General features: G+C 49.4%; 1 protein-coding gene across 2 annotated transcripts in view; it reads left to right on the forward strand.

The window, feature by feature from the left end:
* SMC2 (structural maintenance of chromosomes 2) overlaps positions 1-16,959 on the forward strand; it is a 482,587-nt gene that overhangs the window by 361,066 nt on the left and 104,562 nt on the right. For both annotated transcript variants that reach the window (XM_085641249.1, XM_085641248.1), the window contains exon 19: positions 157-300. In XM_085641249.1, coding sequence (XP_085497375.1) covers positions 157-300 — 144 coding nt within the window. The remainder of the gene's footprint in view (positions 1-156; positions 301-16,959) is intronic.

Below are 16,959 nucleotides of genomic sequence, written 5' to 3' on the forward strand. Positions count from 1 at the left end.
CCAAGAATGATGACTGACCAAGAAAAACACCACATATGCAATTGAATGGATTGTTTAGTTTTTGTAATAATATGAACAACAGATAGAAGATTATTTGTAGACTTTAATTGCCTGTAAGTACAGATTCATGTTATAAATTAACTTTTATTTTCACAGGAGGTTGAAGCTTTAGTTTTGGAACTGGATGAGCTAAAAAGAGAACAGACTACGTATAAAACACAAATTGAGGCTGTGGATACAGCTATTAAAGCGTACCAGGAACAGATTGAGAATATGACTGCAGATGTGTTGAAGAATAAGGTGAGAATCAAGTTAAAGCTGTACTGACTACATATTTCTGCAAAGCAGAGGTGGATGTGAAGACTATGATTTATGTAGTGGTTTCATAATACTGGTTTGCACCCAAGTTTCTGTCCAGTACCTGTCAGGTTTTTGGAAACCGTGACTAATGTGGCTGGAGAATGTGTTTATTATGTGGCCTATGTTGGGAGCATTAGATGTTGTGCATTAGAGTGCTTCTATCCTGTGATTACAGATTTGATGTTACACTTAGGCATGCCAGTGATACAGATGTGTGTGTTAGTCACGTTTGCTTGTTCCTACCATCTCAACTCAAGGCTGTAACATTGGGTGTTGGCTTAGATGTCAATTGATTGCAATGAAACCACAAAAATGCATGACAATTTCCACGCAGCCACTACATTGGAACTCAATCTATCATCAGACATTACAGCACAAGTAGGGGTGTAAAGGTATAGACTTTGAAAAAACAAAAAACAAGTACGCATAACCGCTAACAGTGTAATATTGGTCAATACTGCTATCAGGGTGTTCTGGTGTCATCGTAGACCACAATATCGAGTAGTTTGTAAATGTTTCCAGACCCCTGAGATGGCGATATTTGAACATAGAACTTGTAACTTGGTATTATTTTCTTTTCTATCTTACGTGTTTATTTTGGGGTGCTAGGCTTCATAAATTGTTTTTCTTCGAAGTACAGCTAAGTGATCTCTGATTGGAATTGAAGCTTATGCTTTTTTTTTCCTTTCAGTTTTCAGGTTTCACAAAAACAAATTCTAGTTTAATTAGATCGAAATAGTACTGCTAGAGAATCTGTCACAGAATTTGCTTGAGAACGGTAAAGCTCTGAGTTGTGCTGGGGGCTATTACTATGATATTGAAATCTGTATTGGTGATAGAAAAATCTAACTGCAGGTTCCTCACTTTGGAATTTCCGCAGGCACCATATTGGACCCGGCAACTTTTCAACAATTCACACGTGTCAACAATCCGCCTACTTCAGACATTTCAGGGCCCCCATATATGTGCTACCTCTGTGTGCGGATGTCAGTTTATTTCTTTCTGCAATTTCGGACATGGATCCGGAGCTAGCAGTACTGTGTTCTGACAGACTTTTTTCCTCAGGAAAAAACGTTTTCCTTCTAAACACTTCAGTGTGCAGAATATGGGCCCTAGAGCAGGTTTTAAGCCATGTCGTGATAGCAACCTACACTTCCGATAGAGTTAACTGCAACAGCGAATTAACTCCACCAGCTCAAAGATACAGTAGAGAAACTCTTTTGTGTTGAACCGGTTCCAAGGCAGCTGCCTCGCAGGACCACCTCAGTGGATTCGTCCTGGATGCTGACCGCACCACCAGTTTAGTCTCCACACAGTGTCAGACGCCATGACTTAAACAACCAGCCCGAGTCCCAGTGCCCGTACTGATTTCATGTACGCAGGAAACTGATGCAATATTTTTGCCTGATTCCAATGCTGTGCCCCTACCCTCTGGATCATGACATATTTCGCCAATATGATGACTATGATGGTGAATATAGGGATGATGTGTATGAGGAGGGAAGTATATTTGACGACCTTCAGGACGCTAGTGGTCTGGACACCTCACCAGATTTTTGCTTATCCTCCCAAAACCCTGCCTTTGCTTCAGAAGACTCCTCCACCTTGGTCATGGTGATCAGAAGGTTTGCGGAAGCCCTAGACCATTCTATTGCCTTTTAAGGAGACCTCCATTGATGTCCTGGTAGGCCCCTGTTAAAACAAAGATCTTGCCCTCTTAGTGGCCAGGCAAGTAGCAAGACAGACCAGTTCCTGGGGACACAGATCTTCTCCTCCAGCATCCGACCCTGAAGCGCTTAGTGGTATAGTCGACCACTGGATTGCAGAAACCCAAGGCCATACCTATGACTTTGCCTAAGTGATAATCAAAATGAATGTAAACCTTTTTGAAACAAATGTTTTCCAGTGTTAGACTTTTTCTTGGGTATGTTAACACCTCATGCTTCCTGGGTAGGTACTCACACACGTTGTGGAACGGGGTGGCAGACTTCCTGTCAGCTGTCCCCGAAGATATCAGACAGACTTTACAGCGTCTTATTTCTGATGGAGATTATGCAGCTAATAACACAATATGTTCAGGTATGAACCCTGACTGCCTGGGTCGGGCAATCTAAACTTGCGTTGTGCAGCGACATCATGCATGGATTCCCTCCACAGGGTTTTCCTCTGATGTCCAACAGTCCATAAAGGACATGCCCTTTGATGGCTATAGGCTGTTTGGAGGTAAAGCGGACACTTCCTGGAGAATTTTAAAGAGCAAGGCCACCACCCGCTCTCTAAGCCTAGCTCAGCCTGATCAGGAGTCTTCTAACCCAAACGCCCACCGCCCCCAAACATGGCCCATTTCAAAGCCTTGATAGGGGTTTCCTGCAGAGGCATCAAGAGCAAGCCTCTGCACTATCTTGGACCCTCACATTCTTAACTTCCTCTGGAAGGACATGTTCAAAATGCTCACCCTGGCCCAAGTCCTGTCTGCCCTGTACCCAGGAGATTAGATGGTAGCCCTGGACTTGCAGGACGTATATTTTCACATCTCCATCCTACAGTCCCACAAGCGTTACCTCCGTTTTTATATAGACCACAAGCACATTAAGTTCTCTGTGCTCCCTTTTGGCCTTACCAGTGCATTTCAGATGTTCAGGAAAGCGATAGTGGAGTTCCATCTGCAGATGACTGGCTACTGAAGGGGGTATTGCCTCAAGCAGTCGTAGGCCACCTGCAGACGACAGCCAACCTATTTATATCATTGGGATTTTCCATCAACGTAGCAACGTCACATCGGAGTCCTTCACAACAGCTCCCTTTCATCGTGCCATCCTGGATATGGTGCTCTTTTGTAGTTTGTAACTCACATTTATCTCTTTGTTTGCTGGCTTTATTTGCTTAAGACTGTCCAGCCCTCCTTCCCTCCCCCCACAAATGCCTTGTTTACTGGATACTTCCACAAACTCGCTTTGTTAAGTCCTTTAAATCTTGTTCTTATCTTGTCACTTTTGCTGTGCATTCAACGACTGAGCTCAAATGTCACTGTGTCTACCAAAGAGCTTAATGTATATTATTCGTTCTCTGTCTTCTAAGTGAGAGCATTTATGTGGCAATCATGCTGGCTACTGAGGTCTGCTTGAGGAAGGCTGTTCAATGCGGTTTTTTTTCTAGTACACAACACAATTTACATGTCTGTAACTGTACTGATGATCATATCAATACATTGGGTGATGACATTTCCACACATTGCTTGTGTGCTGTATAATTGTATCAGTAAAACTGTAGGTGGGTGCAAACTACACCACTCCATCCCACCCAGCTCTGCAGCACTGCACTCTACGTCAATGCGTGCCCCACTCTTTACCATTCCACAGTACACAAGTGCACTCTATGCTAATCCCCTCTAATCTACTCTGCACCACTACACTCTACTCTGAAATAATCTAGTCTGTGCCACGGCACTCAATGCCTCTGCAGGTTACACTATGTAACTGTACTCTAAACCACTGCACTCTAGTCTAAGGCACTCTACACCAATTCACTCATAACCAACGCACCCTTGCCACTGCACCTACTCCAACTACTTGCACCACTGCACTGTATGCCACTATACTCTACAATATGCTTCACTATGCCACTGCACTCCACATCACTGCAGTCTGTCACTGTTCACTATTCCACTCTATTCTACCCTGCACCACTGTACTTTACATCACTGCCTTCTACTCCACTCTACTCCCCTGCTCCACTCTCCCCTGCTCCACTCGGCCCTGCACCACTCCCCTCGGCCCTGCACCACTCCCCTCGGCCCTGCACCACTCCCCTCTGCCCTGCACCACTCCCCTCTGCCCTGCACCACTCCCCTCTGCCCTGCACCACTCCCCTCTGCCCTGCACCACTCCCCTCTGCCCTGCACCACTCCCCTCTGCCCTGCACCACTCCCCTCTGCCCGGCACCACTCCCCTCTGCCCGGCACCACTCCCCTCTGCCCGGCACCACTCCCCTCTGCCCGGCACCACTCCCCTCTGCCCGGCACCACTCCCCTCTGCCCGGCACCACTCCCCTCTGCCCGGCACCACTCCCCTCTGCCCGGCACCACTCCCCTCTGCCCGGCACCACTCCCCGCTACCCTGCGGCACTTCACTCTGCACCAATTTATGCCACTGCATTCTACTGTCACTGCACTCAACACCACTTTACTCAAACCCAATGCACTGTACGCCAATCTACTCTGCAGCACTGTACTTTATGCCACTTCACTCTAGGCCACTCTACGTCACTGCACTCTGACACTGGACAATACTCCACTGTATGATGTTTTACTCGATTAAACTCTGCTCCACTCTACACCAGCCTTTGCCACTCTGCAGCAGCCTTTGCCACTCTACAGCATTCTACTCCACAACTCCACTCTACAGCTCTCTACGCGACTCTCTATGCCACCGTACTCCACTGTATTCTGACACACTACTCCACTTTGACACTCTATGCCCCTCCGCTCTACAACACTCTACTCTATGCTACTCCACTCTGACAATGTATGCCACGCTACTCTACAACACTTTACACCACGCTACTCTACAAAACCATACTCCACTCTATGCAGCACCCTCTACGTCACTGCTCAACACCACACCACTCCGCTCTATGCCACTTCTCTCTGACACTCGACTCAGCTGACCCTGTACTCCAATCTATGCCACTCAAGTCTACGCCTTTCCAGTCCGACTCTTCTCCCCCATGACCCTCCATAACGCTGTACACTACTTCATGACACTCCACTCCTCTCCTCGCTGCTCAACTGTATAGTATGCCACTCCATAACACTCCACTCTACTGCATTTTACGACTCTCCACTCCATGCCATTCTCCTTTACCCCACTAATTTGTAGCCATGCTGAACTGCAGCCACTCTGGTGTACAACATTACTAAAACATATTTGCAAAGCCAATAGCTCTTGCTTAGACGAGACATGTTGGCTTCGCCAATGCTTGTTAACGTTGTAATTTTGCCCCCCTTCAAACACTCGGCGAAAGCTAAAGACACATATTTCTTTTTTTTTTTTTAAATATATATCTTTTGCCCGCTTTCAGTATGCGCAACCGCATAGGCAATTTTCCTGTCCGTAACCTGTTCCGGTATCTGTCCAATACTAAAAGCAATACGGAAGCAACACAGGGTACACACCTTCTCCATTTACGGGCGGTTGCGCATACTGAAAGTGGGCGAAAGAAATTGTTTTTTTAAAAGAAATACGTGCCTTTAGCTTTCGCCAAGTGTTTTAAGTTTGTGTGAAGCATGCTGTATTTTAATGAGAAGAAACTATCCAGAACTGTGGCGCATTTTCTATAAAAGCGTGAAGGTACTGGATATATACATACTTTTTCATATAAAGACCTATTTGTCAGTCTGAACCTGAAGCTACTGAGGAATTCTGAGAGCTCCAGTGTGTATGTCTTACAGGACGCTTGAGATACCCGTAGGGGTGGAAGATTGAGGAATATTCACGTCTGGCACTTGAGGTTGATTCATTCTAGTTTCGTGGAAACTTTAAAGAATTTTATCTACACACTGGGAGTTATTGTTTTTTCCTGAAGAAGGTGATTGTCATAACACAGAACCCACCGAAACGCGTCGATGCTTTGAAAAAGAAAGCCTACCTCAAATCCATGTGGAAAATTGTTTTTGAGAATAAGATGATAATGAGGTCTCTCGGTAGAACAAGTGATCTGTGCAAGATTTTGTGGTTTGCTTCCTGATTAGGAATTATTTTCCTGCTTGTTCTCCCAATCGTTTTTGCTGCTATGAAAATGTGTACATTTTCTTGTGATTTTGTCAATTTGATGAATTGCGTCTTTTATCTATAGTACGAGTTTTTGGTTTTTATTGGTGTCATTTGATCAATTTTGATGAATTGGGTTTCTATATATGTGATTTCACTTTTTTTTGTATTGCACTTAATACATTTGAGTCCCTGATTTTATTTTTTTTCTAAAATGTTCCCCCCCCCCCTCCACTGTTCACATGTTGGTGATATAAAGTTCCTTTTGCATATATGGATTTATGACTGTGTGTGTGTGTGTGTCCAAAGGGGGATTCTTTTGACTTGGGTCCACACAAAGCCCCCAGTCACTACTGAATGCCACAAGAGCACCAAGTCTGGTATAGTGGCAAGTTCCACATTAGAGAAAATGCTCTTGGCTCACAGTGGGCAGCTGTGTTGGCTCTGAGATACTGGACTATGAGCAGCCTTCTTCCTAGCAGAGAGTTAGGGTAGCAGAGTAGTAAGAAATGTAGTAAGGTGAGATCTAGAAGACACCCATTGCTGGGCTTTGTTGGGCCAATAACACAAACATTACTGGAGCAACTTTCTTGATAGCCCTCAGTCAGACATGCAACTCTTAATCTATCCGTTCTGCCTTCTGCTCTATGGGTTTGCTTTGCTACATTCTGCCTGTATGCTTCCAAGACCACAGTAAGGTCAGAAGCAACTTGGTTGTGTGTATGGTAGCCAACCGCTCTCTAGCTCTCTTGAACAGCGAGGAGAGTGTTGACAGGTTTACTGCCTCAGGTAGTCTAAGTAGCCTAGTATGTCCTCCACCCAGGGTACCTCCTTCCTATGTACACTCCCTCTATACTGTGAGAAGTTGGCTTGATGTATGATGTCACTAGTTCTAGTGTACACCTTATATCAGTCCAAATACCCTTATGGTGATTGGTTGTAAAGTCAACCTTATAGACCAGCTATCCTAGTGGTAGCATGGACAAGAGCAGTCTTAGGCTAAACTCTGAATGGCATGTGAAGCCAGCTGTGATACCATATATAATCCCTTGAATACCAAATGAAAGGACACCACAACAGATATATATATAAAATAAAGTGTATTTATTCTAGTCAAACCCTCAGCACTCTTTGAGATTCGAGGTAAGTACAACACAGTCTTATTTAAGCATACATTAAGTCACACAGGTAAGTAATACAGTTAGGCCCTAGGGGCCACGCAAACCATATACTAAGTAAGTGGTATAAGGACCACTGTCACGGAAATAGAATAGGCCTAGGCCTAGGGAATCGCTGGGGCTACACTACACTAGCAACAGTTAGGAAGTGGGAGGCCCACGGGATTCAGGTGCAGAGTGGAAACACTCACGCGTAATGCGTATAGTCGATAGAAATAGTACAGGTTAGAAATAAAGTTTAAGGACACTTCTGGTATAGCTAGAAAGTCAAGACTCGGAAACTAGACCCTAGGATAGTTACTACCCTTGTGAGCACCGAAGTACCCAAGTTACCTAGCCCACGGGCTGCGGGTGCATAGGTGTGAACTTGCGTCGGGTTTTTGTCGTGGACTTCTATGGATGCCTGAAGGAAAGTTGCTGACAGGCAGTCAGTGAAGAGTGTCCGGTGGATCCCAAGGCTGGGATCAAGAAGAGAGGAGACCTGCAAGCAGAAGGGACAGAGTCAAGGTCACTAGCCAGTGACCACGTGGAACCAGGAAGGAACCAGGCGATGTTGTGAAGATTGCAGGTGAAGGTGAAGCTTGTCGCTGCAGCCACGAGGACCAGGGAACGTCGAGGACGACCAGGTCCAGGAGGCGAGCTGTCCCACGAAGGCTCTTGCTGTCGGCGGCGTCGAAGTTGGACTAGGACTTACCAAGCCTTGGCAAGCGGAACCCACGAAGAACGGAGGACTTGCTTCTGGTGCAGACCAGGAAGGTCTGGGGTGCTTCTCTTTTTCAAAGGAGCAGGAGCCAGTCTGGAGGAGCCAAACCAGCGCTGAAGATGACAGGATGCGTCGTCACAAAGGCCACTAGCCAGCGTGCAAGCAACCGGACAGACGCGGCAAGCAGGAAAATGCAGAAGGGCCCCACGCAGGACTCGTGGAGTGTGGGGGGCTGATCTTCGGTGCAGATGGTGCTTGGGGTTGGGGCTTCTCAATCCCCGGTGCACAACTTCGAGGGTGCCTCAGAAGCTGCGCTTGGAGATACTAGCCACTTTTCCCAGGTAGCCGGTCCCACGTCTCTCGTCGCCTCCACGGATCTCAGCTCTGCTGTGGATGTGGATCAGGGTCGGAGAAGTCTGGAAGTCAAGGCTCTGGTCGGGCTCTGCAGTCAGTCCCTCGTAGAACTTTAGCAAAGCAAAGGGTAGTCTCTTGATGGTGCCTGTTTGCACAGGGTAGCCACTCCTTGGCCACAAGGGAGATTCTTCAGTCTTCTTTCGTCGAATGTCGAAGGTCCAGAGTTTCTGTTCAAGTTGCAGGTTCAGGATAATCTAATCTCCTGGGGCCCAGCTACCACTCTTATCCAAATCTGGGGGGCTGGGTTACCTGCTAGGTCACGCCTTATGGGTGGGACCTGGGAGGGGGGTGGTTACACCCCCTTCCCTTTGTCCAGTTTCGCGCCAGGACTGGGGCTGGAGTGCCCCAGCACCGGTTTGAACTGGACTATGCACGGGACACCTTGTGTGCCCCAGGCATGTCTCATTCTATTCATCCCTCCCTGCCCCAATACACTAAGGCCTGTCTGGGGTGGTGCTCGCACCTCCCAAGGCAGGAAACCTATTGTCCAAGCCTCCCTTGCCGGGATCACTCCCAGCAGCAGGAGGTCAGACTCGTGTCTGTGGCAGCAGCATCCATTTTGTGATGCTGGGGCTCTGGTTAACTTTAACCGGGTAAGTAGGTTACAACATGTCTTCTCCCTTTAGAAGGGAGGGATAATATCCTCATCCCCAGAAATGGGATGGGGGTATTATTCCAAAGTGTTAGACACCTTACACGACATGTTTTGATAAAGCCAAACCATAGTTACCATAACCGTTTAAGATTATAAGGCACTTTAAGAGTATATGGTAGGCTATATCATAGAACAGCTATAAGGACATGGTTCCGAAAGCTGCAGACAGGCTCAGCTCATGCTAGAGCACCATCTCACATGTTACCAAGCACTCTGCCTCCAGGATTGTTAAGGCCTGCCATAGGAGTGGCTGATAGGTACGCATGTGTCTATGTCAGTTAGGTATAGGAATACTACACCTAAGCAAGGGGTGATTACACGACCTTGCCCCAGCTGAGTGATCAGCCAGTTGTGTCATAATGGAAGGCCAGGCCAGGGGTGGCATAATACATGCTGCAGCCCCTGGTAGGCCTAGGGTACACCTATGCCCTGGGTACCTAGGGTACACTGTACAGGGGCCAATAAGGTGATCCTATCCAAATGGGTTATGCACCTAAAGTACATAGTATCAATTTAGAGAGAGAACAGCAGGGCTGTGGGTCTGATTAGCAGGCCCACAGCCACATCTAAGTCGAAAACCAGTAAAGCAAAAGCAAAAAGTGGGGGTGAACATAGAAAGCAGACCCTACTCTCCTACATATACTACCTTTATCCTGTTCACCCAGGAGCATTTTGAAGCAGACTTAAAGAAGCGTATCCGTGATATGTCTGTCAAGGCATACCTGTGCAACAACAGATAGGAGGAGTAGAGGAGGTTAAAAAGCTAATAAGGAGGAAAATGGTCAGCGATTGGATGGCGTTTATGAAAAAGAGCAAGGGATATGCTGTAAAAATAAAAATGGATCTGGTTGAACTGTTCTCTGGTGACTAAGTTGCTGAAGACTCAAACTTGTGAGAGCTCGCAATTCTACAAGGAAGTGTAATTGTCATGCTCTTAACTTTGTGTAATTAGATGCAACACCTGCACAACTCTTTGCAACAGTTTGTTAATCCCACAATGGCACTGTCACAGAACCACTTGAACAGAATGACAAAATGGTAGAAGATCTTCAAGGGACGACAGCCCCTTGGCATAGAGGCTATTTTCCTTAACCTTCAAAATCAAGTGGACTTGATACTTCAAAATAGGCTCCATTTCCCTTGTGCATGGCCCTACTGCCATGTCTTAAAAACAGACCAGACTACTCCTGTTGATACAAGATTACAAAAGGCTCACCTGTCCCCATAATTGTATTTTAGGTCATCTCTTATACCTGTGCTTTTACCTCTAACCCCTGATACAGTTCAAAGAAGATGGACATAGAGAGGAATGCTCTAGCAGCGTGCCTCTCGGGGCTATCAGTTACCAGTTTCCTCTGGCTTTCCATAGTAAAGCACTCAAGGGAATTACTTGGAAGGTGACAGCACTCCTCTTTCCATATTCACCAGATATTTATGCAAATGGCTTTTGATGGTCTGTAGGCTTCCAAACACTTATGTTACGATGTAATTTGTACATCATAGACCTGTTTAAAGGCTTTCCAGGCAGTATTAATCAATGTGCAGAATAGGTATTTGGAAGAGCAAGATACTTTTAGACCGAGCACAGGAATTACTGTGAAAAAACGGCATAGTGAAAGCAAATGTAGCACTTTTGGCTTTAACTAAGTTTTCATCCCAGCAGCTTCACAAATTAAGGAGCTGCAAACTTATAAGTAATAGTAGCGCTGTGTAGCTCTGGCAGTCTCAGCAGCAGTAACTTTGACGTGGCCAAGATAGAGGCTGAGGTCTACACCCCATTCCACAGTACCCTGGGACATCATACTGCTTTAATGGACTGCCATACTTTTCATGGTTTCCCTCTGGTTCACGGTCTGTAGCAAAATTGGAGGAAGGTGAGAATCCTCTTGTTAGACCTGTCAGCCCTTTGGCAGTTCCCTCCTCACTTTATTATTTTTGTCCTTTTTCCCCTTCTCATTTTTTCTGTCTACTAAACTTTTTGGGGTGCTGATGTAGAGGTTCTGGGCGCCTTTTCCTCCTCACATGAGGAAAAGGCGCAAGGTGCTCCACTGAGGTAGATTGGGGGAAGGTAGGATTCACAAAATGGTGGCTCCAACTGTCACCTCAGCACCTGGGCCATGACTGCCATGAGAGGTTCCGGAACCTTCTGGGCCCCTCTGGCAAGTCAGGCCCAAGGTGATAAATAGAGGTGGCAGGGGGGCAGCCATTTTAGGTTAGTGTGAGGCAGTAGGCTAGTCAGGAGTAAGGCACGTGAGTGGGGAGGTGGCTGCGCTGGACAAGGAGTGGACAGATCTCAGGATTTGCCAGGGCATCTTCGTCAGTGACACCACCCTCGACCACCTGACCGGTCCCTGAACGCAGCCGGGACTTGGAGATCCCCGTACCAGAGAAAGTCTCAAGGTGGTTTGAACCCCTGATTCACTGGACCTGGAAGTGAAGCAACGCCTGGGGCTGCCTACTCCCCGAATCCATTGTTACCTGGGATTGCAGGACGGGCTGGTTGTGGCCAAACCCCTTTGACCGATAGAAGAGGTGATCGTGCTCAAGCCCCAAGAGACTATCTGGCCTCTGTCTGCCCCCGGGTGGGATTCGGCACCCATTAACTACCGCCCTTTTCTGTTGACCTGGGGTGTGAGGAGTGGGACGCAGCCGTGAGGAGGTCTGGGCCATATTGTCTAACTTCCCCGAAGCCTCATTACCCCGTAATCTAACCAGGTCGAGTCCCTACCTGTAATGGACCCCATCGCCCTGATCGAGTGGCCGGTGTTCCGCTGAATGGACTTGCGAAGCCTGAGGGGCATGAAGAGGTGAGGGGCCGGGAGTCAGCGACCCCGTTGAAGCTCCGGCGAGAGTTACTTCAGGAAATCGTAGCGGAGGGGGCGGGCCTGGCCTGGAGGCCGCCGTCCTTGCATCACGTGAGGAGGGCCCGAAGCGCCGCCCTTCGCCAAGAAGAGTGAGGAAGTCTGCGCTCTGTGTTGGTGTTCAGGGGGGAGTGCAAGGAACATCCAGGGCCCCAACTCAAGTTACCGCGACTGGCTGGTAGCGAAGCCGTAGCGGAGGGAGCACTGGTCCCACAGTTGTGAGGGACAACCTGTAGAAGCTCCCGGAGGTTTGCCGTATAAAAGGGGAAGGATTCCTCGATAAGGATCAGACCCGACGCTCACGGTGTGAGGGGACAGCAGCTCTCATACCGGTAGAACACCGGGAGCGGAGGACATCGAGACTGGACCGTAAGCTGGGCCTGGTGCAGAGGGGAGGGGGAGAGCGAGTTCTGTGAGGTTCACAGCTGACTGCAGGGGGAGTCATAAATATTCCTGCTGATTTGATTTTCTTGAAAGCTAAGACCTCGAGGAGATTAGAGCCTAAGTGGTTGTAAAGAAATGCACGGTTGTAATGGTTATTAATCTCTAGTTGCCAGGACTGTTACCAGGGCCACCCTGAAAGGCATTAGAAACTGTTATTTAATTAAATTGTTGTGAGACATCCTAGAGGGTCAAGGTAGCGTACAAAGGCCAGGGAAGTAGTAGTGGGGTGCCAAGTTGGAAATAACCTACCCTGTGGAGAGGTCAAGTCATTCTGTGAAATGCCAGACTGAAATGTGACAGGGGGGGGGTTGAGCTTTTACTGTTGAAAACACTGTTTGAAAAGTTATTGTGTACTGTAAGACCTCGTGTGCCTCGACACATAGGGGAATCTGGAAATGTACTGAAATGTTAATAGGAAATTGATTATCTGAGCCTAACAAGGAAGAGAGGTGTTAAAGTCTTTTTAATAAAGCTTTACATTTAATCAGTGTAGAGTCCTTTTTGGATGAGGCTGCGCCAGATTGCAAGCTGGGTAGGATGCAAGCATGAAAAGCCAGAGGGAGGTGTAAGCCTGTTGACCCGAGCCAAGCTACCCCCAGGACATAGGTCCAACACCTCTCTTCTGGGCTTTTGCTTGTTTTCTACTTGAGATAGAAAGTTCCCAAGAGTTGCTGGGGTCTGAGGCCTATCCTTGCTCTGCATTCTTAAATAGGTTTCTGTATAATAGAACAATGCTGATTATGGTGTATTATATTTATTTCTTAGCAGCTGGAGGGTTGAATGGTGTCTGTTGAGCTCCCTACCCAATAGTGGCAATACATTGTTGTGATACTGTCTTAAGGGGCATTACCAGTTTGCTTTCCCCCTCTGGATTGAAATCCTTGACAAGAATCTTCACTTATGTCTTCATTGCTGGCACAGAATACCTCAGAAGGCTTGTGATGCACATTCTATGTTACCTTCAGATTACCGATAAAGACAAGAGACCAGTCATTCTGAAATCTTCAACTTGATCCACTGGACTTTTCTTAAAAATTTGAGGTCTTCTCTGGGTCCCTCTTACCAGTTCAACAGTGCGATGTTGGACATAGGGCAGTAGTTCCCAATTTCCAGATTGAGTCCAAAATTCCTTTCTCATTTAACTGTAATTTCTCGTAGACGTTTAATGTCTATCAATTAAGTATGCCTTTCTGTAAGCTCTTCCTCCAGGGAAAGAAACCAAATAAATGTATATTTTGAGGGGTGGGTTGGGACTAAGACACAATAGTCCACAACATAATACCGTTTTTAAGTTGAGCCTAGCAGTGCGTGTGCGAGGCATTGCTTTCTTTTCATTCATGAAACTCTGCTCTTTGTCTCACCCTTTGGTGTATTTTAACTTTTGTGGGGACTGCCCATGTAACACGTCCCCTTACTCTTCGCTTTATTGATCGTGTTTGGCGCACTTTTTTTTTTTTCCCCCATGGAATGGTCCTGCGTCGTTTCTTGCTTGCCCGCGACACGATGCATCAGCTTTGCTGTCATTTTTCTTTGATTGGATTTTGTATAGTCCCACCCACACCCAAATCACATTTATATACATGATCTGCATTGAAAAATATATCTGAAAGAAACACGTTAGTTAGATTCCTCACCTTAGAATATCCCCAGGCGTCAGGCTGGATCCGGAAAGATTTTTTTAGCAATACCCCTTGCGCGTCGCTAGGCGTAGTCTGCGGCTCCACGTCCGTCGTTGGCGTCGTGCGCCGGAATGACGCCGTCGGAGTACTAAGACGCCGTCCTCGCGCGCTGACGTCAGTTCTTTTTTTTTTCGCGCCAGACAGCGCCGATCCGTGAAGAGCTTACCCCTTAGTCAATTTTTGACTAAACTTTTTGACTCTTTTTGGTCTTCTGTCGACTCGACTCTGGTGCCGGTAGGATGCCTGGGTTTAAAGCCTGTGACTCCTGTCATCGACTGATGTCGGTGACGGACCACCATCGCCGGTGCCTTTACTGCCTGGGGGCCGACCACGACGCGGAGTCGTGCTCCGATTGTCAGGCCTTGACCTCGAAGGCTAGGCGGGAGCGGTCCCGTAAGCTTCTCGAGCTTCGGCACTCGGCTCCGCGCCGCTCACGGTCCCGGTCCAGGAGGAGGTCCAAGGACCGGTCGCGGAGCCGCAGTCACCATCATCGCTCGTCGGGCTCGAAGTCTTCGGGTAAGTCGAAGCGATCAAAGAAGTCCAAGAGGCGACACCGCTCTTAGGACTCCCCTCGCCGGTCGCTCGACTCGGCCGAGGGTCAGGGTGGTCCCACCCCCGCGGCTCCGTCGGAGCCGCAGGAGCCGCGTCCGTCTCCATACCTGCTGGTCCCTGGGACTGACGCGACTCTGGCGGAGGTCAGTGCCTTCCTCTCGGCCATGAGGGGCCTGGCTCCGCTCGACTGGGCAACCTCGCGTGCCGGCGCCGTCGGCGACTTAGGTCCCGACGCTGCAGGTCCCCGAGGGATCCAGGCCTGGATCTCTGTCGACGCCGGTCGACCTCATGACGCCTCCGGCGCCGACACCGGTTCCACCTCCGGCGCCGTCTCCGTACGACGCTCTTCCCCGGTTTAGCCCCTGTCCGGACCCGGTGCGGCGCCGCACCAGACGCCGATGGATGAGCGTTTCATCTACCATCCGGCTACGATCATTCCTCCTGTTTATCAGGAATCTGATGACTGGGGCGACTGGGAGGGGTCTGAGGACCCTATGGCCATCCAGGGCCAACTTTATCAGGACTGGGCAGAGAAACTGGGGGATGCCAGTGGTCTGGTCACTTCACCGGACGCTGGTTTAATCTCTTCTCCGACTGTGGCTTCGGAGGAAGGTGCAGCTTTTTCAGTGGTGCTGCGCAAGGCGGCCGAAGCCCTGGGGCTCGAGTTGCTCACAGAGGTGCTTCAACCGTCAGCAAGCTCCACAGAGCCTCTGCTGCAGTTCAATGAGGCCCTCATCGACGTTCTGCAGGGCACTTGGTCCAAGCCCTCCACAGTTCCTCCTGTGGATCGGAACGTGGCCCGGCGCCACCGCCCTGCTCCGGGCGACCCCAGTTTCCTGTCCCAACACCCCACCCCCGAGAGCCTGGTTATCCAGGCCTCCACTTGCCAATCCTCCTTCCCGTCCGGATTGGGAATCCAAGAGGCTGGAACAGTTCGGAAAGAAACTGTTCTCTTCCCTGAGTTTGGGCCTGCGGTCTTTGAACACCGCTTGCCTCTTGGACCGTTTCTCCCACTCTCTGTGGGATGCGGTGGAGGACGTGCTGCCCCTGTGTCCGGAGTAGGCCCGGACACGTCTCTCCCAGGCACTTGCTGACAGGCGAGATGCAGCGCGACATGCCATACGGTGTGGACTTGACACCACGGACTCGCTGGGTAGGGCGATTTCCACCACGGTGGCGCTCCGGCGCCACGCCTGGCTGAGGTCCACGTCTTTTTCGGGGGATGTCCAGAGTACCCTCATGGATATGCCCTTTGATGGCGCTCGCCTTTTTGGTGAGAAGGCGGATAGTGCACTGGCTTGTTTTAAGGACTCCCAAGCTACGGCCACGTCCTTGGGTCTTTTGGCCCCACGGCCGCAAACTTCCGCCTTTCGTGGCCAAGGAAGGGGCACCTCCTCACGTCCACCTAGCCACCGGCCGCAGAACCAACCTGCACGCGGTCGCGGACGTGGGTTCCGCCGTAGCGGTACTAGAGGACAACGCGGTCAGTCCACATCCACCCCGGCAGCGTCCGCCTCAAAGCCCTCTTAGTCCGAGCTTTCAGGCCCATTCCACGCCAGTGGGCGGCAGAGTTCGCCATCACCTGCTCCACTGGCGCTCCATCACTTTGGACAGGTGGGTGCTGCAAATCGTCCGAAGGGGCTACTCCCTCCCCTTCGAGACGACCCCTCCAGCCATGCCACCGCAGTGCCACCGTATATCGGAGGATCACTTGAATCTTCTGCGGGAGGAAGTTACGGCCCTCTTGGCCAAAGAGGCTGTCAAGCTTTTTCCTGGTCCAGAAGTAGGCCGTGGTTGCTATTCCCACTACTTTCTGGTTCCCAAGAAGGGCAAAGGGGGCCTACACCCTATCTTGGACCTCAGGAGCGTCAACACCTTCCTCCGGAAGGAACGGTTCAAGATGCTAACTTTAGCTCAGGTTCTGGCTGCCCTCGACCCTGGAGACTGGATGGTAGCGTTGGACTTGCAGGACGCCTATTTTCACATCCCCGTCCTGCCGGCCCACCGGCGTTACCTGCGGTTCACGGTGGGTCAAGAGCACTTTCAGTTCACCGTGCTTCCCTTCGGCCTCACCAGTGCCCCTCGGGTGTTCACGAAAGTGATGGCGGTGGTCGCAGCTCATCTGCGCAGATCGTGGGTTCCCCTATCTCGACGACTGGCTGTTGAAGGCGGGCTCGCCCCAGCAAGTCGTCTCCCACCTCCAGACTACGGCCGACCTCCTGCATTTGCTGGGGTTCCCCATCAACGTGCCGAAGTCACACCTGAGACCCTCCCAGAAGCTCCTCTTCATCGGAGCGGTTCTCGATTCGGCGCAGTTCCGGGCTTATCCTCCGGAACAGCGGGTC

Source organism: Triturus cristatus, chromosome 2_2 (genome assembly GCF_964204655.1).
Source record: "Triturus cristatus chromosome 2_2, aTriCri1.1, whole genome shotgun sequence".
NCBI lineage: Eukaryota > Metazoa > Chordata > Amphibia > Caudata > Salamandridae > Triturus > Triturus cristatus.